The sequence below is a fragment of the Geotrypetes seraphini genome, chromosome 11, assembly GCF_902459505.1.
Source record: "Geotrypetes seraphini chromosome 11, aGeoSer1.1, whole genome shotgun sequence".
Taxonomy (NCBI): Eukaryota; Metazoa; Chordata; class Amphibia; order Gymnophiona; family Dermophiidae; genus Geotrypetes; species Geotrypetes seraphini.
In genome coordinates this window covers 120834551-120857790 of record NC_047094.1, presented here as the reverse complement: position 1 = coordinate 120857790, position 23240 = coordinate 120834551, and the positions used below count along the sequence as shown (strand labels likewise).

At 42.8% G+C, this 23240-nt stretch overlaps 1 protein-coding gene across 2 annotated transcripts in view; it reads left to right on the top strand.

The window, feature by feature from the left end:
• The window catches only part of STK4 (serine/threonine kinase 4), a 124051-nt gene that overhangs the window by 3621 nt on the left and 97190 nt on the right, over positions 1–23240 (top strand). For both annotated transcript variants that reach the window (XM_033962993.1, XM_033962995.1), the window contains exons 2-6: positions 11550–11630; positions 13079–13207; positions 14696–14810; positions 18434–18598; positions 22265–22432. In XM_033962993.1, the coding sequence (XP_033818884.1) occupies positions 11550–11630; positions 13079–13207; positions 14696–14810; positions 18434–18598; positions 22265–22432 (658 nt within the window). The remainder of the gene's footprint in view (positions 1–11549; positions 11631–13078; positions 13208–14695; positions 14811–18433; positions 18599–22264; positions 22433–23240) is intronic.

Below are 23240 nucleotides of genomic sequence, written 5' to 3'. Positions count from 1 at the left end.
AAGCAACTTTCCCCATGCCTTCCAATTACTTGCTTCTGGTAAACAAGTATAAGGCTTCACAAGACTAGGTAATTCCAGGCCACAATCTCTTAGGCCACTGATAAGAACATAAGCAGTGCCCCTGCTGGGTCAGACCACAGGTCCATCCTGCCCAGCAGTCCGCTCCCGCGGCGGCCCAAACAGGTCACGGCCTGTCTGAGTCACCAGAAGGGGCCCCCTTGCCACCTTGGTTTCCCATTGAGTCTTATCTTCCCATCGAAGTCTTAACCCTCTGGTCTTGCACATGTACGACCTGGTTGGATTTCTATACTTATTACTTGGTTTGCTTTCTATACCTGTGTTACATCCCAGCACCTCTCTCAGTATCCCACGATCCCCCTATCCCTCAGGAATCCGTCCAATCTCTGTTTGAATCCTTGTACCGTACTCTGCCTGATCACTTCCTCCGGTAGCGCATTCCAAGTGTCCACGACCTTTTGGGTGAAGAAAAACTTCCTTGCATTTGTTCTGAACCTATCTCCCTTCAGTTTCTCCGAATGCCCCCTCATGCCTGTTGACCCCTTCAGCCTGAAGAATCTGTCCCTATCCACCCTCTCTATGCCCCTCATGATAGCTGCAACATTTCTTCTACCCAGGCCCTACTGCATTTATAGATGCCAGGTGCTGAATTTTAGTTATTTGGGCAACTTGCCGCCCAGATTTGTTTCCAGCTCTACAAATTCCTGAACAATGTGAATGAGAAATAAACTACGTATTTTTCAACAGAGAGGAATCTAAAACCAAACCTGACTTAGGAGCACTTCATCCAGTTGGGTTTTCAGGATACCCACAGTGAATATGCATGAGATAAATTAGCATTCATTGTTCATACATATATAGCTGTTTGATCCAAAGTTTTAATTGTATATTAATTGCTCAATGCAATTTTTGATTTCAGTTATTTTATTTTTAATCACTGCCTAATAGTGCTATTTGGGCAGTTAACTGGCTAATAGTGATATTTAGCAGTAGTAAAGTAATATGAAACTACCGCTGAGGATTGTGGTCACCAATTTGAAGTCATACCTGGCTGTCTTACCTTAGATCACTAGTACATCCTTAAGTTAGGCCTGGGGGGTGGAGCAGAGAGGGAAGTGGGTCAACTTTTCAAGAGGAGGATACTCTTGGGTTCGGGTGGGATTTCGGGAGAAAAGTCTCATTCCAGGCAACAACAGTCGGCATTAATGGTGTTAAAAATTTTAATCACCATTAATTGCAAAAATTAATGACAGCACTGTTGATATCCTGAAAATTTGATTGGCTGTGGGATTCCAAGGGCAAGGTTATAAAGCCCTGTTTTAAAAATGTGAGGCTCTGAACAGTGGCATAGCGAGGGTAGGAGGCGCCCGGAGTGGTGGTGACCCGCAAGTGATTTCACAGGGCAGCCAGACCAGTGCGAGCAGCAGGCTTGAGAAGCTGCTTGCACTGGAGAAGATTTAAGGAGGAACTGGAGTAGGGGTGCAAGCATGGCATGCGGGGCAGAAAGGTGCTGGTGCCCCTACCAAGATGGCATCCGGGGTGGTTAACTCTCCCCCACCCCGTTAATATGCCACTGACTCTGAAGGAGTGTACTCAAGAGCAGTGTTTTCCAAATCGGTCCTGGAGTATTCCCTTGCTAGTCAGGTGTTCAGGATATCCACAATGAATATGCATAAGATTGGTTTGCCTCCATTGTATGCAAAGTTTTCATGCATATTCATTGTGGATATCCTGAATACTATGAGGATATGAGGGTAACTATGAGGGTCTAGAAAATGACACGGGAACAGTTTGTCACTGTCCCCGCAAACTCTTGTCACCATCCCTGCTGACTCCGTCCTGTCCCTGCAGGCCTTGTTCCCATCTCTGCAAGCTCTATTTCTGTCCCATCCCTGCAGGCTTTGTGCCTGTCCCCGCAGGCTCCACCTCTACGCTCGCCCTGTCCCCGCAGGCTCCAGTCTCATTTGCACATGCTTCAAACACTTATGATTTTCTTTTTAAATCTTTTTGTTAGTTATTAAAAGGGACAACATTCTGTACAACTGATTATACAGTAAATCATAATAGAGCCTTCCATTTTGATCTGGTTTTGGTACAGCCTTCCCAAAGATTCAGTTGCCTATGTTTTTACATCACCTTTGAAGATAATTGGATTGTCTTTCAGGCATGTTTGTAATTATGTAGTGGTTGAACAGGAAAATGTGTTTATAATAAATGTTGGAAATATTCCTTGATGGATGAATCTGTTGCAGTAACAGTAAGATGTCTGAGCAGCTGGACACATGATGGAAGGAACATTGCAAATGGTAGGAGTCTGATTAGCAGACAAGACTCTTGTTGCCACATCAAAGGCAGGCAAGACACAGATGATGTCATTTGACAGTAGTTCATTTAAATCCAAAAGCAGTTTCTTTAATCATTGAATTGCCATTTGTCTAAGATGTGTTAAGTTTTTACATATTTATACTAGTCCAGATTTTTAGAGAATGACACGGGGTCAAAGTTTGTCCCCATCCCCACCCCATGGGCTATGTCTCTGCCCCATTTTTTATATGAGGCATTTATGTTTTAAATAGAGACACTCTTAGTTTTTAGGGTGGTGTATTTTCCTGGGGATTTATCAGTGTTTGTTTCCAGAAGAAAAGAAATGGAATAAATCAGTGGAAAATGACTCGCTTTTCTTAAATGTTTGTCATTACCACAGTTATTTGACAGTTCTGAGTCCCAAACAAATGTAAGTTATTGACAATATGCTTACAGAAAATACTTATTGTAATTTTGTTTAATCATCTGAGCGTTTGTGATCAACCAGTGCTTTTCTTGTGAGTTAGCAGCTAGATTGGGCAACGGAGGGGTAGAACACAACTCTAAGAACACAACTGTATTTTCCATGCTGTGACCATGTGACTGGGCCGAGCGGTATACCTGTCACATATCCACACCCCTAGGCACCTTAGTTTTCTGTAACACATAATATAAACAAGGTTAAAACACACTCCGACATTCTATTAAAACCCTGACCAGGTTTTCCCAATTCCATTTACTATTCCCTCCACCAGACCACTCCTTTGGTTTTGGCCAATGCTCCCAGGGTCTCTCTGACAGCTCTACCCGGAGTTCTCTCTGACAACTCTCGGTGCCATCACTGGTCTCTCCGCCGGTCCCACCGCTGATCAGCCACCTGATCCCCTCAGCCTTGGACTCTGCCAGCTCTTCCAACTGCTTCTTGTGGGGCCACCACCAGTCCCTCACTCCCTGGCCTCTTGGGTCCCCACTACCTGGATTTTTCTTCACGGTCTCTCTGCTGGTCATCAAATCCCTTCCTCGACTCCAGGCTCTAGTGGACCCTCCAATTATTTTTTGCTCTTTCTTGCTGGTGTATAGGTTTACTCCAAGGCAAGATCTCTCCAGTGGTGTATAGGTCCCCTTGGACCCTCCCACCACCACCAGGCTTTCTACTGCTGCGCCAGACCACCGGTGTATAGGTCCCCGCGGAACCTCCCACCAATGAGCTTTCTACTGCTACACCAGTCCCCCCTGTCAGGACTAGCCATCCTACTCCACTGCACTATGCCCCTTGTCAGCGCCGGTCAGCAGTGGCCTTCAGGTCTTATTGGGAGTAAGGCCAGAGCCCAGCATTCCTCTTCCCGAGGGTCACCCAGCTCCTGAAGGAGCTCCTTGCCTTCTGCACGGGAATTGTGGGAATCCCGCAGGACTCCCGCAGGGATCCCCCCCAGGTCTACAGGACTCCCACGGGGATCCTCCCCAGGTCTATGGGACTCCTACGGGGATCCCCCCAGGTCTATGGGACTCCCACGGGGATCCCCCTCCAGATCTATGGGACTCCCAAGGGGATACACCCCAGGTCTACGGGACTCCCACAGGGATCCCCCAGGTCTACGGGGACTCCCATGGGGATGGAACCGGGGTTCCCGAGGCCTAGAAAAAGAATTAGTGGAAGATAGACAAAAGCAGAAACTGCGACCAAGATAATGGAAAAATAAAATGTCCCATCAGCTACAACAAGGGAGATGTTTATTTTGAGGGGGGGCTAAGCTTTAAATTATTTTGATGCTGTATTGTTTGCTTCTTTACTCATTGTTGCATTAAAAATCATTTGTGGATCTTGGAAGGACCTCTCACAAGTTACTTATGCCAGATAATGGAGCCAGATTTGTTTGGTCTACAGATATGAACTTTATATTGGCAAAAAAATCAAACTCTCTCATTTCTTTTAACAAGAAATGGTCAACCCTACAGTCACATGACGTAATGTCTATCCTAATTCTTTCCGGTGATGTATGCATCTCTTATTTCTATTCACTGTTGTTTATATTGTATTTTATTGTTGGTTTAAATAAACTAAGACTTTAAAAAAAAAAAAAAAAAAGACCTGTCAGAAATAATTGCTGCTTTTTATGAGGACAGGCGGGGATGGAGGGGATTCCTCACGGGGTCAGGCAGGGATGAAGGAGATTCCTGGATGGAGGAGATTCTTGTGGGGATGGGCGGGATTTCTGTCCCCTTGCAGCTCTCTGTGCTAGGAGCTGTTCTTTTCAGCATCATAATCCACTCAGGGTGAGTGGACAGCTCCCAACAACACTTGCAGCTCTTATGCAGATTATCTAGGCTCTCTCACTACACCAGTGCACAGGCTCCCTCTGGTGGAATGCCAGTAATAGGGAAATTCACCCTGCCATACATGTCAAGACATAACAGCAACAAGAAAAGCAGTGTCAGGTTAATAGGAGAGCCCAATGGTTAGTACAATGGGCTTAGAACCTAGGGAGTTGGGTTACGTTCCAACTGTTGCTCCTTGTGACCCTGGGCAAGTCACTTAACCCTCCACTGCTCTAATACAAAAACTTAAATTATGAAACTACTAGGGACAGAGAAAGTACCTACATATATGTAAATTGCTTTGGTTGTACGAGGGGCCGCTGAAAAGTTCTCAGCCCATCCAACAAAGTTGGGGCAGTCTCCATTGAGGGCTACACACTCAGTCCAGAGATTTTTCCCCTCCCCCCACTTTTTCATTTCGTATTTTTCTGAATGAATGAAAAATGGAAAATCACTGGACTAAGTATATAGCCGTTATAGAAGACTACCATAAGTCTGCAGTTACATGCCTTACTTTAAGTGCATGCACTTAACTTAGCTCAATGGCTGTGTAAAAGCTCATATCTAACTACGAGGGGCCACTGAAAAGGTCTCAGCCCAACCAAGAACGGAATGATGTAGAGCCATGAAACTTGCCAGTTATCCCACACTTTTCTTGACACTTTTTGTTTCAATGATGCGATATGAATTGAAAAGTGTGGAATAACTTGTAAGTTTCATGGCTCCACATCATTCTCTTCTTGGTTGGGCTGAGAACTTTTCAGTGGCCCCTTGTATTGTGATGTCATAATGCCTCATTCCACCAATGCCTAAGAGCCAACCTCATCGGTGATGTCACAATGGCTTGGTTTCCCTATCCTTGTGCCCATTTATTGGATGCATTTGCCTCATTGAAGTGAAAAGTGTCAAGAAAAGTGTGGCATAACTTGTAAATTTCATAGCTCCACATCATTCTCTTCTTGGTTGGGCTGAGAACTTTTCAACAGCCCCTCGTATTGTGATGTCATAATGCCTCATTCCACCAATGCCTAAGAGCCAACCTCATCGGTGATGTCACAATGGCTTGGTTTCCCTATACTTGTGCCCATTTGTGCATTTGCCTCATGAAAAACAAAAGTGTGGAATAACTTGGTAAGTTTCATGACTGCACATCATTCTCTTCTTGGTTGGACTGAGACCTTTTCAGCAGCCCCTTGTAATGTATGTGTAAATGTTGGATACATCTCATATATGAGTGTTCAGTGTGTTTGGTTTAGCAAATTAAGCATTTGTATTCATGTGTGGCGTGATCTTTTCTGAGGATGCAATATTTTTGTTTAAATTGGTGTTCCAAGTACTTCTTTAACACATGAGAATCTGTTAAGAATTTCTACTTCAGTAGTATGATCTATTTAAGTCTTGGTTCAAACAAAAATGTAGCCGTCTCCAACATTAACTTATAACCTTGAGAATTAGAACAGAAAATGAATTTCCTGTACCATGATTTCATGCTAAATATAAGCTTGTGTGTGTTTAAAATATTTATGATCAATACCATTTCTGTTACTATCTGCAGAGAATTGGTGTGTAGGGCTGATGGGTGAAGTGAGAGAAGAAAACTCTAAATATGAGCTGGTCGGATAATTTGCTTCGTTCCACTCAATTCAAGGATACTGGAAGTTGTATTTTAACTTGAATTCATTGAAAAAGAGCAGCCTCTTGTCAGCCGATCAGACATGGTACTGTGAAGGCAGAACAAGCTAGTGTTAGATCACTGCGGTTTGAAACACGCACATCCAGGTTTAATTTCCCCCCCCCCCCCCCCCCTCTTCACGTGCTTTGAAATCTGCTCATTTCCCCTTAAATGTGTTGAAGTGCATTTGTACGAGGCAAGGGTCTGAGGTCTCCTTAAGCTTTTCATTGAGTTCTAGTGTGGTTGCATGACTGCAAGAAAATAACCTGTAATTGTACTCCATCTTCGTCAAAGTGCTCGCTGTTGCACATCTTGACTGTCATTTATCTACAGTACCCGATGTCTTCAGTGTGTTCATGTCAGTTTAGTTTATCTTCTGATGTTTTGGCACCTTGACATGGCACTCTCTTTTTATCAGGCACAACATACACAATCCTAGCTACTGCTGGTTTTGTGTTTTCCCTTCTCGTTATCTGCCTGTCAGAGGCAGTGGCATCTGGTGGACATGAAACGCAATTTCCTCTTGAGTTTTCAGCAAAATCTTTGAATAAAGTCATTACCCTGCTATCATTACAGCACAGGCGTTCCTTGGGTAGGGAATATTTTCAAGGTATCTGAGCAACTAAAGAGTTCCAGTTGTCAGAATGTTATCAGAGGTTTGCAGCTATTAATACTAATGTCTTTTCAATGACAGTGGTGGGTTTTAAAATTTATTTTTATTTCCCATGTTCCTTTTTTTTTTTTTTTCTTTTTGTAGGCGGTTGGCTTTTAAACCACACACTGCTGCCTATAAAATATCTAGAACTCTAAGAGATCCTTTTATCAAGGCGCGGTAGGCGGTTAACGCATGGAATACCGCGTGTTCAACCACCTGCCGCGCTAGTCGCTAACACCTCCATTGATGAGGTGTAAGTTTTTTGGCTTGCCGCAGGGGTTAGCGCGTGATGAAATGTCCGACGCGCTAACCCCTGTTGCGTGCCTTGATAAAAGGAGCCCTTAATGTACCCTCCCCCCCTTTTTTTTTTTTTTTTAATGAAGTCATGTTAGGCTTTTTTATTGCTGGCTGCGGCGGTATTAGCTCAAAGCAAAGAAATACGATCACATTTCCCCCCCCCCTCTTGTGCAAAGCACACTGGTTACCTAATCTGCGTGCGCTAAAAACGCTAGCGTACCTTAGTAAAAGGAGCCCTTAGTGATTTTTGATTCTGTTCAGTAAATACATAATTTATATGGTCAGTTCTTCTTCATCCAGAGAGTGGTAGAAAGAAAGATGACGGCAGAAAAGGGCCAAGGCCCATCAAGTCTGCCCACTCTATAGACCCTCCCCTTAATACTATACAATGTTTTACCCTGACCCACTTAGGGATCCCACATGGGCGTCCCATTTATTCTTAAAATCTGGCACGCTGCTGGCCTCGATCACCTGTACTGGAAGCTTGTTCCATTGATCAATCACTCGCTCCGTGAAGAAATACTTTCTGGTGTCGCCGTGAAATTTTCCGCCCTTGAGTTTGAGCGGGTGCCCCCTTGTGGTTGAGGGGCCTCTGAGAAGGAAAATGTTATCTTCCACTTCTATACGTCCGGTGACGTATTTAAACGTCTCAATCATGTCTCCCCTCTCCCTGCGTTCCTCGAGAGTGTAGAGCTGCAAATTGTTTAGTCTTGCCTCGTACGAGAGACCTTTAAGCCCTGAGACCATTCTGGTGGCCATCCTTTGGACCGACTCGACCCTCTGCATGTCTTTGCGATAATGTGGCCTCCAGAATTGCACGCAGTATTCCAGATGAGGTCTCACCATGGTCCTGTATAATGGCATTATGACTGCAGGCTTTCTGCTGACGAAACTTCTACGGATGCAACCCAGCATCTGCCTTGCCCTTGAGGAAGCCTTCTCCACCTGATTGGCAGATTTCATGTCCGCACTAATGATTACTCCTAAATCTCGTTCTGCTGTAGTGCTGGTCAAGGTCTCCCCGTTCAAGGTATAAGTTCTGCATGGGTTTCTGCTACCCAGGTGCATGACCTTACACTTTCCAGCATTGAAGCCCAGCTGCCAGGTTGAGGACCAGCATTCCAATGTACGCAGGTCCTGCGCCATAATATCTTGTAGATTGTCCTCGCTTACCATATTACATAGTTTGGCGTCGTCGGCGAATAATGTTACTTTACCTTGAAGCCCTTGAGTCAGATCTCCTATGAATATGTTGAAGAGGAGTGGACCCAAGACCGAGCCCTGCGGCACCCCGCTGGTCACCTCCGATGTCTCAGAGAAAGTACCGTTAACCATCACTCTCTGAAGTCTGCCACTCAGCCAATCATTGACCCATGCCGTCAGAGTCTCTCCTAACCCCATCGATTTCATCTTGTTTAACAGTCTGCGGTGTGGGACGCTGTCAAAAGCTTTACTGAAGTCCAGGTACACTATGTCTAGTGAATCTCCTTCGTCCAGTCTTTTTGTTACCCAGTCAAAGAAGTTGATGAGGTTTGATTGGCAGGACCTACCCTTGGTGAATCCATGTTGATTGGGGTCCCGTAGATTCCCTTCGTCCAAGACCGTGTCCAATTGGCGTTTGATCAGTGTTTCCATGAGTTTGCATACTATCGATGTCAGACTCACCGGTCTGTAATTTGCAGCCTCTGTCCTGCAACCCTTTTTGTGTAGAGGAACGACGTTAGCTGTTTTCCAGTCCAAGGGGTAGAAAGCTGGAACGCTCTTCCAGAGGCTGTTATAGGGGAAAACACCCTCCAAGGATTCAAGGCAAAGTTAGACAAGTTTCTGCTGAACAGGAACGTGGACTGGTGGGGCTAGTCTCAGTTAGGGTGCTGGTCTTAGACCAGAGGGCCGGGTACGATGATGGACCACTGGTCTGACTCAGCAGTGGCAAATTCTTAAGTTCTTACTTGCCTCTGCCTAAGATGATGATTGTAACCAAGCAGTGTATGAAAATGTTAGAGAGAAGTGAGTTTAATTTTGACTGTTTAGAATTTCAGCATTCTAAACAGGTACGAGGGGGCATTCAGAGAAACTGAAGGGAGATAGGTTCAAAACAAAGGCAAGGAAGTTTTTTTTCACCCAAAGGGTCGTGGACACCTGGAATGCGCTACCGGAGGAAGTGATCAGGCAGAGTACGGTACAGGGATTCAAACAGGGATTGGACGGATTCCTGAGGGATAAAGGGATCGTGGGATACTGAGAGAGGTGCTGGGATGTAACAAAGGTATAGAAAGCTAACCAGGAAATAAGTATAGAAACCCAACCAGGTCGTGCATGTGCAAGACCGGAGGGTTAGGACTTCGATGGGAAGATAGGACTCAATGGGAAACCAAGGTGGCAAGGGGGCCCCATCTAGTGATTCAGACAGGTCGTGACCTGTTCGGGCCGCCGCGGGAGCGGACTGCTGGGCAGGATGGACCTACGGTCTGACCCGGCGGAGGCACTGCTTATGTTCTTATGTTCTTAAGTTCTTCCTTTTAGGTCAGGAAGTACCTATTTTCTGTTTGTACCTAATTTTTCTTCATCTAATTTAACAAGACTTTATTTTAAAACATAAATGTAAAATGCTGTTTGCGAATTACAGGATTGTGGCGTTGGTACACCAAATCTTGAGCTTCGACACTTATTTATTTTATTTTTTACTGTTCAACTCCAACTATGTATAATAAATCCAAAAGAAATTTGATTACAGAAACAAAATATTTCTTTATGAACAAAATTGGGACTAAGAGACCGCAAAATATATTTATTTGAACAAAGAATCAGAACAAAAAAAATGTAAGTTTAAAATGATAGATTTACCATTTATATAAGAATTTTTATAATTCTTTTTGTTTTGAAGCTGGCGTTGGTACATTTTTACTCACTGACTCCACTCAAAATTGCTTCCAGTTCCATAGCACTGGTGAATTGTATTGCAGGTTAAAAAAAAAAATTTTTTTTAACACTTTGTGTATCTTTTATTTTTTTTTCCTGTGTTGGCCTTTTAGGGGTCCCCTTTACTAAGCTGCATTTGGCGCTTAGCACACACTTACCCCCCCCCCCCCACTAAAAACTGTGCTATGGTTTTATAAAAAGGAGGGTTAATGCAGCAAGAAAATCTTAATGTGACATTCCACCTTAGTTTTGGGATGTGTGTATGCTAACTATACAGAGTGGGTGTTCTACCCTTACCAGTTAGCACATCTGTATTATCACAGGCTAAACAGGTTGATGCACAGTTAAGGATGGTAAGAGCTCCCACTCCTTAACCCTTTCAGGACCAAGGGACATATTTGTCCCATAACTTTAAAATCCTATAAATTTTGATTGGGATAGTCTACAGTTCTAAATTTGATATGTACGGATTCCATAGGATACTGCCTTTATGTAAACAAACTGGTTCCGACATTCATTCATTAGCGTCGTTGCCAGATTGACGAGAAGATTCACTTGCCACATTGTCCATAAGCCAGAAGTTTGATTTAAAAAAAAAAAAATAATGATATTTCACAAAACAAATCAATTTTTTGGCATCTGCAAGCCCTTTTTACCATAAAAATGTCGTCAAAACCACAAAAATTGGCCTACGATCCTTATATTCCTGAAAGGGTTAACAGGTGTTAGTAGGTGCTCATATGGCAATTTTTTTAAAATTACTGTGCACTAATGGCAGCCACAAATAGAGATTAAGATTTTTTAATGGGCATCGTAAAAATAGCCTTAGCATGTTGGAAAGACTCGTGTAAGGGCGTGCTAAGGCCAGTTCTTACCAAAACGTAGTAAAATGCCTTGGGAATAAGGCTTGCTTTAATATATTAGAGTATGCCAGTATTTGAACATTCATTTGAACATATACAGTTATATTGTTATACTGTAGTGTCTTTTAAAACTAACATAGTTATGGCAGATAAAGACTAGTATGGTCTATTCCAGTGGTTTTCGATTCAAGACCCGCAAGTCAATGGTGGCCCATGGACTCTTAGGCGGCCTGCATAATTATCCAGAGTCTCCCCTCCCCCCCCCCCCGACCCGGTGAGATCCATTCTTGTTTCCAGCAGCGTTGCTCGTACTCTTTGGGCCACCAGTAGCATGAGTGAATTAAACATGCTGTCTTCTGCTTTCTCTATGCTGCTGCTTCCTGTCCCTCATTTTGTGTCTGGGGGGTAGGGAAGAATGATTGTATATGGGGCATCTGTTCATGTTTTACAGGGGGGGTTAATAAAAAGCATAATCTTAACTTTCATGTTTCTACCCTTTGTATAGGCAACTGAAAAAGCTAAGTGAAGATAGCTTGACCAAACAACCAGAAGAAGTTTTTGATGTGCTGGAAAAACTTGGAGAAGGGTAGGTATAAGTGGTGAAAACTGGGAATATGTGTTGATTTTAGAGCACAGAGGAGCAGAAAAGGTGAAGTTGACGGGTAGGGATTTTTTTCCTATAGCATTACTGAAAATTATTATTTTTTCTATATTTATATTATGCATTAACCCCCCTTCCTTTTACAAAACCGTGCTAGTGATATTTAGCGCTGGCCATTGGGGTAACAGCTTTGATGCTCATAGGAATTCTGTGAGCGGACCAGTGATTTAAAAAATAAAAACCCCAAAACGCTAGTGGTGATTTATGTGGAAGAAATTGGTTGCAGGTCAAGGAACTTTTAACACACGGTCCATTCTTATTAAATAAAATTGATTCTATTTGAACATGAGAGCATAAATGATGCCATACTAGGACAAAGCAAAGGTCCTTCAAGCCAGTATCCTGTTTCCAACAGTGTACAGACCAGGTCACAAGTACCTGGCAAGATCCCAAAGAGTAAAACAAAGTTTATGCTGCTTATCCTAGGAATAAGCAGTGGATATTCCCCAAGCCATCTCAATAATGACTTATAGACTTTTAGGAAATTATGCAAACCTTTTTTAAATGCTGCTTCGCATTCTCTAGCAATGAATTCAAGAGTTTAATTACAAGTTGAGTGAAGAAATTTTCTCTAGTTTGTTTTAAATCTACTACTTAGTAGCTTCATTGCATGCCCCCTAGTCTTAGTATTTTTGAAAAGAGTAAACAAGTGATTCACATCTACTCTTTCCACTCTTGTCTCCTGAAGGTGATCCTTCATGGGTTCTTCTCTTCAGGGGTAACTCCTGCTTTCCCACCCCCACACACATAACTTTTATGATCAACTTATGATAACTTCAGGAGGAGAGTATAGGGGGGTCATGCTTGCCGTTACATTTGAAGAGTTTCTCTACTGCTCTTTCCAAGTTGAATACAAAATTCAATCACACGCCTTTGGCATACTCTCACAGACACATCTTCCTCATTTGCCATGATGAAATGTACAAAGTTCTTCCTCTCACTGTGATCCAGCAATGAAGACTTCAGCAGTCCAACTGCAGGCTCAGAAACATCAATGCATGAGCGTCACAAGAACCAGCACAGCATTGCCATATCTACTTGGAAAGAAAAACAGAGGCAGTCTCATTACCTTTCAATCACCCCTCGTATTTTTAGAAATAAGGGCCAATAAGTTGTAGATTTACTTATTTCTAAATTTGAGATATTTATCAGGATATGGATTTTCAGAGGCAATCTCTAGAGCTAACCAAACCGTATCGACCATTCCCAGATCCCGACGCATACTATAGCTATCAACCTTGAAATCTCCCTGGGAATGCCCAGGCTAATTTCTTGTTGTAAACCGCCTAGAACTGAAAGGTATTGGCGGGATAGAAGACATCAATGTAATGTAATGTATTTGTGTGTGTTTTTGTTTTGCTTGTACTCCACAGGTCTTATGGCAGTGTATTCAAAGCAATTCATAAAGAGACCGGCCAAGTAGTGGCAATTAAACAGGTTCCTGTTGAGTCCGACCTACAGGAAATCATCAAAGAGATATCTATAATGCAGCAATGTGACAGGTAATCCTATGAAATTCATTCCTCAATGCAAAAGCAGCAGCAAACTTTTGGGGTAGCCTGTATTTTTAAGGTTTAAGATATTGTTTCCTAGGTGGAAAAATAGAATTGTGTAGACATGAGATTCTCTGTACCAGAGGTCTACCAACACATCCTCTCTTACTCTGTGCCTGGAATTACAAATTATAATCACTTCCAGTTTTTCATCATATTTTAATTTTTGTGAACTAAGGATATCCATAAAGCAGTCACATAGGTCTTTGTCTCTTGTTCCCTTTAATCTTCTCCTCTGTTATTTTCCACTAGAACACTTGCTATGTACAATGTTGGCAAGTTGGACCATCAGATATAGAAACATTTTGAAACTAAATCCTTGACGCTGTATTCATCATCGATCCAAATTTTTGAAACCAAAAATTAAACTTTTTTAAATCCTTATTTCTAACTTCTGATGGTCTGACAGACCATACATAAGTGTTCCCTGGTGAGATATGATTATTGTGGTAATATACTCCCAGGTACTGAATATTTTTGTCAGTTTGGGAACATTATAGTTCTAATAGTTAACGGTTTTACAGTCTTAATAAGAACAAACAAAAAAAGGGGCCCGGATATTCTACAGTCAAAAATTGGAAGTCCAGACACAACAGAAGAAAAGAGACTGTGGAATCCAATGATCTTGACAAGGTGTTTATTAAAACAAGTCAAATAAAAAGAAGTAAAATCTCCACTTATGAATGACTTGACATATGATGTCTGTATTACATCATATGTCTGTATTAGACATATGATGTAATACAGATGTGGAGAACATTTTATTTCTTTATATTTGACTTGTCTTAATAAACACCATGTCAAGATCATTGGATTCTAAAAGTCTTAATAAGAGCAGGGCCACTGTTTGACAAATATGTGCCTGTATCCATTTAGACTACTGGTGTAATAGAAATCCGCATATCTTGGTCCAATGTGATGGTTCTCCCTTCACCCCAACCCCCCCTCCCCCCGGCTAGGTGAGGAAAAGCAGTCTCTAGTTTGATTTTATATTTCCAGTGCAGTATGACTCTAGCAAAGTCATGTAGCCCTCTATTATAATATAATATGTAAACCACTTTGATTGTAACAACAGAAAGGCAATATATGAAATCTCATCCACTTTATTGATTAGGATTTATTTTCCACCTTTTATGAAGAAAGGTGCATGCTTATCCGTTCCTCCCTTAGAGATCATATTCAGATCATGCTATATTATGTGCAGCCAGTATTAGTCCTTGTGCTTGTGACTGACAATTTAGGGATGTTTTCCCAGAATGGGCCAGCTCTTTAATAAGACTGGCACAAATCTCTACTGTGAATTTGGCCAACACACATCCAGAGAACAAAAAGATGACCTTGCCTTTCGGATTTTCACGTTTAATGTTGCTACATGTGATATTTTTCTCTAAATGCTCATTTTAAGCATATTTTGTGTCGTTTACATTTTTTTTGTAGCCCTCATGTGGTCAAATATTATGGCAGCTATTTTAAAAACACAGATTTATGGATTGTCATGGAGTACTGTGGCGCTGGATCTGTTTCTGATATTATTCGACTAAGAAACAAAACGGTAAGGAGTTAATGGCTTTTAATTTTACAGCAAGCATCTTTGAAAAACATTATACAGTTTCCTAAATTTTGAACTTAACAATTAGTGATCTACAAAATGATAAGCATTGCATAATGGTCTGATTCAGGGAGGAAGGGCAGTGTTTTAATTAAGGGACCCGTTTACTAAAGCTTAGCATGCCCTAACGGAATTAGTGCATGCTATATGCTAAGAAGCCCATAAGTTTAAAATGGGCTTTTTAGCATATAGCGCTCACTAAGCTTTAGAAAAAGGTTCCCTATAAAACTCTTTATGGCCTTGGTTGCCCAAAAGCCGTTTACAATACATAAAGTACAAACAAAAAAAAGTATACATCCGTCATACTTGAGAAAATTTATGTTTGCTTTAGTTGAAGAAAAATTCTTTGACTTGAAGACCCCTTAGAACATAGCAATTGACAGAATAGGCTTAGGAAGTTCATAGATACCGTTAGTTTTAGTAGGACAATCAACATATCTGAGTGTGTATGTTTATTGTATTTGAAGCAAACAAACTCTAAATGAAAAACATATTGGCTGAAGGGAGACTGAAAAGATGATTGGTTCAACAGGCTGTCATTAAGGTATGAAAAGAATCATTCCTTTGTTGGTTTTGTATCAAAGGTTTAACAGTAATTACTTTGTCAAGTAATTTGAGGGTGACAACGTAAAATGGTGAAGGCAATTTATCCTTGTATTCCATTTCTTTTTAAACTGTATATTTTATTTTTATTTATTTTAAAAATTTCTATACCATTTAAAACTAAATGGTTTACATGATTTACATAATAATATAAAAACATAATAAAACAGCCACACAAACAATCCTCAGAAATCATATCTGTCAGTTTTGTTAGTGGCCCCCCCAATGTATGGTGGTAGGGGTTAAGTGAAAGGCGTACTGACAAACGCTGGTCCCAGATTCAGTTCCCTCACTGAAGTTTCACCAGGAAGTAGAATCAAATAATAGGCACAGCCAGAGGTTATTGCATAAAAAAATATATTATAGAAATAGGCTTACAGAAAAGCAATATTTATAAGCATTACAATTAAGCATTACAATTAAATAGAGAGCAAAGCAGTTTCCCTGCCTTACATAGTCCAGAAACAAAGAGAGACATAGAAGCTTGCAGTTCTAGGAAGAGCCAGAGAGAGAGAGAAAAGGGGGATGGTCTAAGCTTCGTGTTCCATAGATAAAGAGAAGGATAGACAGAGAGATAGAGAGAGCTCAAGAGAGAACCAGATTGCCAAGCCAAGAGCCAAGGGATAGCTAGATAGAAAAAGATAGATGTGTGTTGCAGAGAGGAGGCTTTTATACCTTGGAATCTTATTCTGAATAGAAAACTATTGAGCTTCAATAGAAGTTAAATCTTCCCCTCCTTAGTAAACAGCCGAAGAATAGGTTATGGGCATATATGTATTTCCAGTCTGTCTCTGACAATAGTTATCTGTGCACCTGGACCCATTGTCCTAAGCACCCTCTTAATCAGACATTAACACCTTTTAGCTAGTCATGATTCAATCAGGGCTACTTAAAACTGTCTTCCTGCCCTCAGGGTCTATCTGCATTCCCATGCCAGAGTCAGATTGATATAATTTCCCATAGGCCTTCGCTGACATAAGTAATGCCAACGAAAAATGCTGAATGGTAGCGATAGCTAGGCTGACATCTGGCTGACAATATCTACAAACTAATAGTATAACTCAGGGGTAGGAAACTCCGGTCCTCGAGAGCCGTATTCCAGTTGGGTTTTCAGGATTTCTCCAATGAATATGCATGAGATCTATTTGCATGCACTGCTTTCAATGCATATTCATTGGGGAAATTCCGAAAACCCGACTGGAATACGGCTCTCAAGGACCGGAGTTCCCTACCCCTGGTATAACTGCTAGGTGTGGTGAAAGGTTGTCATTAAGGTATGAAAAGAATCATTCCTTTGTTGGTTTTGTATCAAAGGTTTAATAGTGATTACTTTGTCAAGTAATTTGAGGGTGACGTAAAATGGTGAAGGCAATTTATCCCTGTATATTTTATTTTTGAAAACATACAATACTTAACTGCTAGGTGTAGTGAGCTAACACCCCATATAGTACACCACAAGAAAACAGTAGATGTTCACTCATACACCCTGCTCTCTCCCCCCATGTTATTCAACCCAGACCCCAACTACCTTACCCCCTCCTCAACCTGGACCCTTATTTTACAATGCACAGTACGCACTGAACAATAATCACAATCCAGAACTCTCTTTACCACAAAGATAAAATTTTTTCTGATTCATAACACAAGAAATTCTGGTTCTAAGATGTATCAACTGTAGTTTCCAGCTCCCAGAACTTACTCTACATATTCTGGTATCGGTGCCAAGATTTAGTGAGCAAAGCCTTTAGGCGATATCTTTCACAAAGCCACCCCAGCTGTCGTCTCAAGGCTTTCACATCCGGCACTTGCTGTACCCTTCAATTTTGCACTGCATCTCCAGCTTATGCCTTAATGTGGACCCAGGCTGCTGACACAGCTGCATTCTCATCCTTGCAACACTGCTGCAGGCGATGTCTTGTTGAATAAGGACTTTCTCTCAGTCCATGGCATCAATCTTCTTATCGGCCAGTGCTGCAATCTGTGTTGTTGCCTGAATACTGTTGTGCTCGCCTTAGCAGGGTGCAAAAAAAAAAGCTATTTTGTCAGGTCCTAGGTGTGTTATACATTTGGATACATAACCTTGAATTGGGCAGAGAAATTGATTTTCTTTGGTTGGTAGTTATAACTGTAATCTACACAATAGCAAGGTGATTTTAAAGTGGCAACTTGTGATAGCTGGAAGGAAATTTCAGAGAACGTGTTTTTTAAGTAGTACTGCTCACGTTAGAACTAAGATTTTAATCTGAATTGGATGTCTGATTCTTTTTAGCTCCTGGTTACAGAAAAGGCAAGCAGCTGTCTGCTTTGATGGGAGTACAGCAGAATATCCAACTCTTTTAGATCTTATGGTGTATAAGGATATGCTTTATTTATATGAAGCTGGTTACTGAAATAAAACATTTGGTCTCCTAAGAATGCCATTTTAAAACTAAATGTCTCCCCATTCCTCTCCCTCAATCACAGAAATATAAAATGTAAAAAGATAGGGGTTGGAAGTACAAGCCTGGTGGTGCACTGGTACTTCTGGGCAACATGCTTAGGCTTGGCTTCTGCTCCATAGGCTGACAAGGCTTGGAAATGCTGTAAACAAAGCATTCACTGCTTCTTTTGGGAGGGGAGGGGAGGAGAGTGTAGGCCATTGCACAGTGGTGATAATGAAACCATTGGACTGGAGGTGTATGCAGACCTGAGTTCCACAAGGAGCTAGATGAGGGGGAAAGAAAGGAGGAAAAAACCAGCATAATTGCAGTTGAAATCTCATAGCTCAATAGATATGTTATGATTCAAGGAAGTTCAAGGAGCAAGAAAAAATACTCTTGGGCCAAAGGTAAAAAAAAAAAAGACTTTAATGATCTGTAAGATAATGTGTTATCCATTTAACTAAACAGTTCATAGTAGAATCTTTTTAAACGAGTTCTTGCTAATAGGTACAAAACCTCCTTTTTATTTTTATTTTTTTGCAGTTAACAGAAGAAGAAATAGCTACAATATTACAATCAACCCTTAAAGGACTTGAATATCTTCACTTTATGAGGAAAATTCACAGAGACATCAAAGCTGGGAACATTTTACTAAATACAGAAGGTCATGCTAAACTTGCAGATTTTGGGGTTGCAGGTCAACTTACGGTAAGTTGGAAAAAATGTGTGGCAGCTGACATCCCTGCAATCAGTTCTCTTATACGTAAAGCTGTAATTAGAAAAAGAGGTGGTTCTTAGAAGAAAAAAGGAGGATATATAGCTTAATGGTTAAGTGGAGGATTTGGGTGTCAGGAATTCCTGAGCTTGAATTCTCGTGACTTTGTCCCATAAGCACATCTGGTTACTTCTGTTACCGATGGAATCCCAAAGGATAGCAAGATTCCATGTTATCAATTCCAGGGACAAGCAGTGGCTCTTATGATCTTTATGTCCTAAGCCCAAGCTCCTCAGTGAGTTATGAGTATTTGCAAAATCGGGGTTACCATAATCGGCTGCTCATGAGGCAGCTGCTGTTTCAGTGTAAGGATCAGAGCTAGAGAGCTGCACGGGAACGGGGATGACGGGAATCCCGCGGGACCCGCGGGGATCCCGCGGGTTCCCCCTTTGGGTCACGGGGATCCCGTGGGGACGCCCCCTAGGGTCGCGGGGATCCCATGGGGACGCCCCCTAGGGTCGCGGGGATCCCGTGGGGACGCCTCCGAGGGTCGCGGGGTTCCTGCGGGGTTGGATCGCAGTGCACTGCATTCGAGCCGCGAGGGTAGTCTTCTCCTCCTTACCTGCACTGTCGCAGCACACAGCCGAACGGAAGTCTTCCCGATGTCAGCGCTGACGTCGGAGGGAGGGCTTAAGCAAAGCCCTCCCTTCCTCCGACGTCAGCGCTGACATCAGGAAGACTTCCGGTCGGCTGTGTGCGGCAGGGCAGGTAGGAAGAAGGCAATGGCGAACGAAAGAGGGGGGAGGGGGCGGTCCGCCCCGAAGAATGTGCACAGCTGGTCAGGTCCCCCGATCGACCGACAACAGGCCCGGCCGACAAACCTCCCTGCCCTGTAGCCGCGAATCTAAATTACCTCTTACAGCAGCTTCAATACTCCAGCTGCTGTAAGAAGGTAATTTAGATTCGCGGCTACAGGACAGGGAGATTTGTCCGACCGGGCCTGTTCTGTTATCAGTCGGGTGCAAAAGCGCCACAAAGGTGGAGGCAGGGAGGGAGGAAAGGTGGAATGGAGAAGAAAAGACGCTAAGGGGGGAGAAGGCCGCTGAAAGCACTGGGGAAGACAAAGGGGTGGAGAAGGACGCTGAAAGGACATGGGGTAAACGGGAGGAGGGGGGGAAGGATGCTGAAAGCACATGTGGAAGACAGAGGGGGGTGAAGGACCCTGAAAGCACTGGGGAAGACAAAGGGGTGGAGAATGCCACTGAAAGGACATGGGGAAAACAGGGGTGGAGAAGGCCACTGAAAGGAAATGGGGAAAACAGGGGGGGAGAAGGCTGCTGAAAGGATATGGGGAAGACAGAGGGGGGAGAAGGCCGCTGAAAGGACATGGGGAAGACAGAGGGGGGAGAAGGACGCTGAAAGGACATGGGAAAGGCAGAGGGGGGAGAAAGATGCTGCCTGACAGGACATGGGGAAGATGGTGGGGGAGAAGGACACTGGAAGGAAATGGGGAAGAGGGAATGGGGAGAAGACCCTGGCAGGGAAGAAGACAGAGGTGCCAGACTATGGGGGGAGTGGAAGGAAAAAGATGGGTGCCAGACCAATTTGGGATGGGGGAGAAAGGGAGAGGCACAGTAACAGAGCAAATGGAAGACACAGAGAGAAGAGAGGCAGTGGATGGAAGGAATTGAATGAGAATATGAAGAAAGCAGAAACCAGGCAACAAAGGTAGGAAAAAAATTCTTTTTTTTTTTTTGCTTAAGGATAAAGTAGTATATTAGTTGTGTTGATAAAAATTTATAAACATTAGAGGCTCTGGTAGAAACCCGTTTACAAAGTATGTATTCTTCCCAATTAATATTTCCAAATTAATAAAGTCTTTTTGCTTATTTTTAAATGGGTTTCTACCAGAGCCTTTAATTCAGTAGCATAATTAAATGAAATAACTATTTCTGTAGTTTATAGGGACGGGCGGGGACGTAGGGGATTCCTCGCGGGGACGTAGGGGATTCCTCGCGGGGACGGGCGGGGACGGAGGGATTCCTCGCGGGGACGGGCGGGGATGGGTGGGAGTCCTCACGGGGACGGGTGGGGACGGGTGGGACTTTGGCGGGGACGGGTGGGATTTCTGTCCCCGCGCAACTCTCTAATCAGAGCTGGCGATTCTGAACATGTGCAGAGTTCTGAGGATGCAGAATGAAGGTGCCACTTTGTCCCATTCTGGGTGTATGACGCTTTTTATTTAATAGTAGGACCTGTGATTTATCTTGATAACTTACAAAGGCGAGCCATGAAGCTAGTTAAAGGTATCGAGAATTTGAGCTACAAAGAACGCCTCGGAAAACTGGGATTGTTCACCCTCGAGAAGAGAAGACTGTGAGGAGACATAATAGAGACTTTTAAAATACTAAAAGGATATGACAAAATAGAGCAAGAAACATCGTTATTCACATTGTCAAATGTGACTCGGACAAGAGGTCATGGACTGAAACTAAGGAGCACCAGGCCCAGGACAAATATTAGGAAGTTCTGTTTCGCACAACGAGTGGTGGACGCTTGGAACGCTCTCCCTGAGGAAGTCGTGATGGAGACCAGCATTCTGGGATTCAAGAGCAAGTTGGATGCACACCTTCTTGCAAATCACATTGGGGGATACGAGTAAACAAGGTTTCTCAGCAGGGAACACCTAGCTTGGCCTCCGCGGGTGCGGGTCGCCGGACTGGATGGACCTAGAGTCTGATCCGGCGAAGCCATTTCTTATGTTTCTTATGTAATAGGAATAAATTGCTTTGAATCAGAAGATATCAGTAGGTAAAGCCTTCCTGGTCCACCTAGGTTGCCCATTTATGCCTGCCTAGTGTGCTGTGACAGGCTTCCGTCCCCAGCCCCCTTGATGCTCTCCAGTCCCCCCCCCCATCCCCCCCTGCCGATGCTCCCCAGGCTCTAGCCCAACTGATCTTAATCTGGCTGGAGGAAGCTGAAGAGAAATCCCACAGTAACTGTAAGAGCGGTGGCGGCAGGCAGCAGTAAAAAAAAAAAAAAAAAGCAGTGTCAACGATCCTGTGCAGGAGAAGGTGAGCAGACACTGCTCAGAAGGCGGTAGGAAGTTATGTCCTATAATTTCCTACCACCCATTTTTGGGTGTGCCATGGCTCCCTCCCCTATTCTGACACCTATACTTTACTTCCCCTTCCCTCCCCTCCACCATCCCTCAACCTGAATTTTTATACTGAATCTTCACTGCCAAAGAAAAACTGCCAGAAAAACAAGGCAGAAGAAGGTCCAGCTTGAAGAGGTAGCAGATGGTGTAAAGTACATAGATTCCTTGCGGAAAATTGCAGTATATACAGTAAGACACTGTATTGCATTGTACTCAGTCTTCTTGTTGTTTCGGTTTTTTGATGCACTTCACTTGAGTAAACATTTTGCATGTTTCTGGAGTTCTAGCATTATAGGAGACATCCTGATGATACAACGTTTTCTGTGCTTGACCTGGCAGCATGACATCCTAATTTTCTTCTAGTGTGTTTTGTTGTTTGTTTTTGCAGTTTTAAAGAAAAATAACTAATGTATTGTTTTTTAATCATTTATGGGGGAGGGGAGCAGTTAATTTTTGTTGCAAGACACGATTTTATTTTTACTTTTTGTTATTTTCTCAGGATACTATGGCGAAACGGAATACAGTTATAGGAACTCCATTTTGGATGGCCCCTGAAGTAATTCAGGAGATCGGCTATAACTGCGTAGCTGATATTTGGTCATTAGGAATCACAGCTTTAGAAATGGCCGAAGGAAAACCACCGTATGCTGACATTCATCCCATGAGGGTAAGGGCTAAAACCTTCTCCACTTCACAGAAGTAACTGAGAAGGCTAAGAGATTGAACTCTGCTGTATTTTTTTTTTTCTCCACACATACTGGACCAGATTCATTAAATAGCACCTAAGATTAGTGTTTTATAAAAATTGCTCTGCACTGAACGCCCTATGTAGAATACTAGCTTAGCATCAAACTTTGGACACCACTATTTATACCAGGTTTTGGCAGATATAAATGCTGGCACCCAATTTACGGCAGTTGGGCATACATTTTATAACATTGTGCTGAACTTCTGGAAATGCTCCCTATCCGCCCATGCCCCTCCCCTTTGGAGTTGCGCACACTGAAATTTAAGCGTGGATTTTATAGAATAGCACAGAAGGCAGATGTGTGTATAGCTCCAAATTACTTCTCAGTTACCTTTATATACTCTAATATAAACCTAACCAAGAATAAATGGAGACCTCTTTTGCTCCCCTTTTAGGGCAAAAATGGTAATGCGAATATAAACCAAAAGATTTATATTCTACCATTCCTCCACTTGCCTTCCCTATGGCTCCGTACCTCCCCCCACCCTCCCAGTAATATTCCCTCTCCTTTCCCCCATCCCCTCCGCCGCAGCAAAAAGAGAACTTTAGAGGGCCTTTATTTTCATCTGGGGAGGGAGAATTGATCAATATAATCTATTTGCCAAGGACAATGGAATTAACATACTCCTACATCAGGACACATTGAGGACCTAATCATTAGTAAATAGTGGCGGAAAGCCTGTCAACCTTTTTTGTGTGTGTGTGGTGTGTATCTCCACTGAAGAGG